The 2,426-nt window shown below is 53.0% G+C and overlaps 1 protein-coding gene across 1 annotated transcript in view; it reads left to right on the top strand.

Moving 5' to 3' along the window:
- Positions 1 to 2,426, top strand: part of Ncapd2 (non-SMC condensin I complex subunit D2) — a 22,846-nt gene that overhangs the window by 15,180 nt on the left and 5,240 nt on the right. The window contains exons 15-19 of the mRNA XM_029478268.1: positions 303 to 436; positions 731 to 863; positions 964 to 1,048; positions 1,125 to 1,289; positions 1,487 to 1,736. Of these exons, the coding sequence (XP_029334128.1) occupies positions 303 to 436; positions 731 to 863; positions 964 to 1,048; positions 1,125 to 1,289; positions 1,487 to 1,736 (767 nt within the window). The remainder of the gene's footprint in view (positions 1 to 302; positions 437 to 730; positions 864 to 963; positions 1,049 to 1,124; positions 1,290 to 1,486; positions 1,737 to 2,426) is intronic.

The raw sequence follows: 2,426 nt of genomic DNA, 5'->3' as shown, positions 1-2,426 counted from the left end.
AAAAAAAAAAAAAAGAAAGAAAGAACCCAGAATGCAGTCAGAGCTGTGTTCCGTGTAGAACTCAGAATGTCCATTTGTATGTGTGACCTTTGGAAGTGCAGCTTTGAAGAAAGCCATGAAGCAGGCGAACAGAGAACAGAGCAAGGAATACCTCCTCACACTGTTCACAGCTGAGCCTCCTTCCCCTTCCACTCCCACAGTAGCCAGGCGCTGCTTCCGTCAGGGCTCTCAGTGTTGGCTTCAGACAGGTAGACCAAGGGGACTGATGCTTTGAAGCAGACTCATGTGTCTTCTCTCCTCAGCTGTGTGAGTTTGTGCAGAAGGATGAGATAAAGCCAGCGGTGATCCAGCTGCTGTGGGAGCGGGCAACGGAGAAGGTGCCATGTTCTCCTCTGGAGCGCTGCTCCTCTGTTATGCTTCTTGGCATGATGGCACGGTGAGGCTCAGACCCAGAAAGCAAGCAGAGTGGGGCAGGCAAGCCCTTTCCAAACCTCAGGAATAGCAGTGAGCCGAGCTGAGGTTTCTTGGGGTTGACTGCCTGCATGAAGAGGGTACCCGCCCACCTGTCTTCTGTAGTCCCAAGCTCAAGGACATCCAGGGAGGTGGTTGTAGGCCCGGATCTTTCTGTAGTGAGTGCTTCAGGGCTCTAGACACCCACCACTCCTCCATTGCTGTTGTCTCCCTCAGAACCCTTCCAGGGCTGCCTTTAACTCTGTTTTCCTTTCCCTAGAGGAAAACCGGAGATTGTAGGAAGCAACTTAGACACCCTGGTGAGGGTGGGGCTGGATGAGAAGTCTCCCCAGGACTACAGGCTGGCCCAACAGGTGTGCCTTGCCATTGCTAACATCTCGGACAGGAGGAAGGTAGGTCATGTCGGGTGGCTGTGGCTCAGCCGAGGAGAGTGAAGATGAAGAGCTTCCTGCCGGCCTTCCCCACCCTGGCATTCTGTTCTCTTCTCCTCAGCCTTCCCTGGGTGAGCGCCACCCTCCCTTCCGGCTGCCTCAGGAGCACAGGTTGTTTGAGCGACTTCAGGATATGGTCACAAAGGGTAAGCTATCCAGAAGGTCTAACGTAGGTCTGCTTGGTCCCTTTCCCAGAGAGATCACCTTCTCCTTTCTCTCTAGGCTTTGCACACCCAGATCCCCTCTGGATCCCATTCAAAGAAGTAGCAGTGACCCTGACCTACCAGTTGGCAGAGGGCCCTGATGTGCTCTGTGCCCAGATGTTGCAAAGCTGTGCCAAGCAAGTCTTGGAGAAGCTTGAGAAGAACGCCACTGAGGCAGACCCTAGTAAGTGGGCAGGGGCGTCATTGCTCAGGGGTGGGGTGGACAGCCAGCCTCTGTCCACCCCAAACCTCGGCCCACGGCATCTCAGTTTGTTCAGGTTGATGTTGGGCCATTCTTTGCCACGTCTCACCTTCTCCCTGAGTGAGGAGTGGGTCTGGAAGTTTAACGGGACTTGGCTCTTTTCCTTCTCTCTTCTTTAGAGGAAACAGCCCCTAGGCTCCCCACATTCCTGCTGATGAACCTGCTGTCCCTGGCTGGGGATGTGGCTCTACAGCAGCTGGTGCATTTAGAACAGGCAGTGAGTGGAGAGCTGGGTCGGCGGCGAGTTCTGCGAGAGGAGCAGGAGCACAGGGCCAAGGAGCCCAAGGAGAAGGTGCGTGAGTGGCCAGGGGCATCCCTGCTTTCCATACCCTCAGCTCTGGACACGCCTTTCCAGGGATCTCTGCTTCTGTACTAGTGATGAAGAGTCTGTCTCTCTGTTCCCCTGGGAAGGTTAGTGTCAACAAAGATGTCCCAGTCTACCCATGCTCACCCAGCAAGGGCATTAGGTACATATGGACTGACTGTTCGTTTAGTGTAAGACACGGGCCCCTGCTGAGGAGGCCTCTGTTTGAGTTATCTGAACACACACAACACACACAGCACACCCCTCTTACCAGCCTGTGATACTGGCCTGTCACCTGGTGGGATCTTGTGTCCTCTCTGTTGGAGGAGTATTTGTCTTTCAGATAAATAAACCAGAGGCTTGCAGCAGTGGGGCAAAGCCTGACTTCTGTGACCTTGAACCCCTGCCAGGCTGATGAGGATTTGTTTACCATTGTAAATTGACCACAGTCAATTGTGTCTTCAGAGGAAGAGCTGTAGAGACCTGCCTTAGCAACTTACAAACTTACAAAAGAGACCTAGTCATCCTTTTCTCCATTCAGAAATTCTTTCTCTTTATGGACGGTTTCTCTTCCTGTGAACAGTTTTATAAATGATGTCTTACGGGTAGAGAGATGGCTCAAGAGGTTAAGCGCACTTGAAGAGGACCTGAGTTCAGATCCCAGAACATACATGGTGTCTCCTAACCATCTGTACCTCCAACTCCAGGGAGACCCAGTGTCCTCTTCTGGCCTCCGTGTGCAGTGCACACGTGTA

Source organism: Mus caroli, chromosome 6 (genome assembly GCF_900094665.2).
Source record: "Mus caroli chromosome 6, CAROLI_EIJ_v1.1, whole genome shotgun sequence".
In the NCBI taxonomy this organism is placed as follows: domain Eukaryota; kingdom Metazoa; phylum Chordata; class Mammalia; order Rodentia; family Muridae; genus Mus; species Mus caroli.
This window is presented reverse-complemented; position numbering and strand designations above follow the sequence as displayed.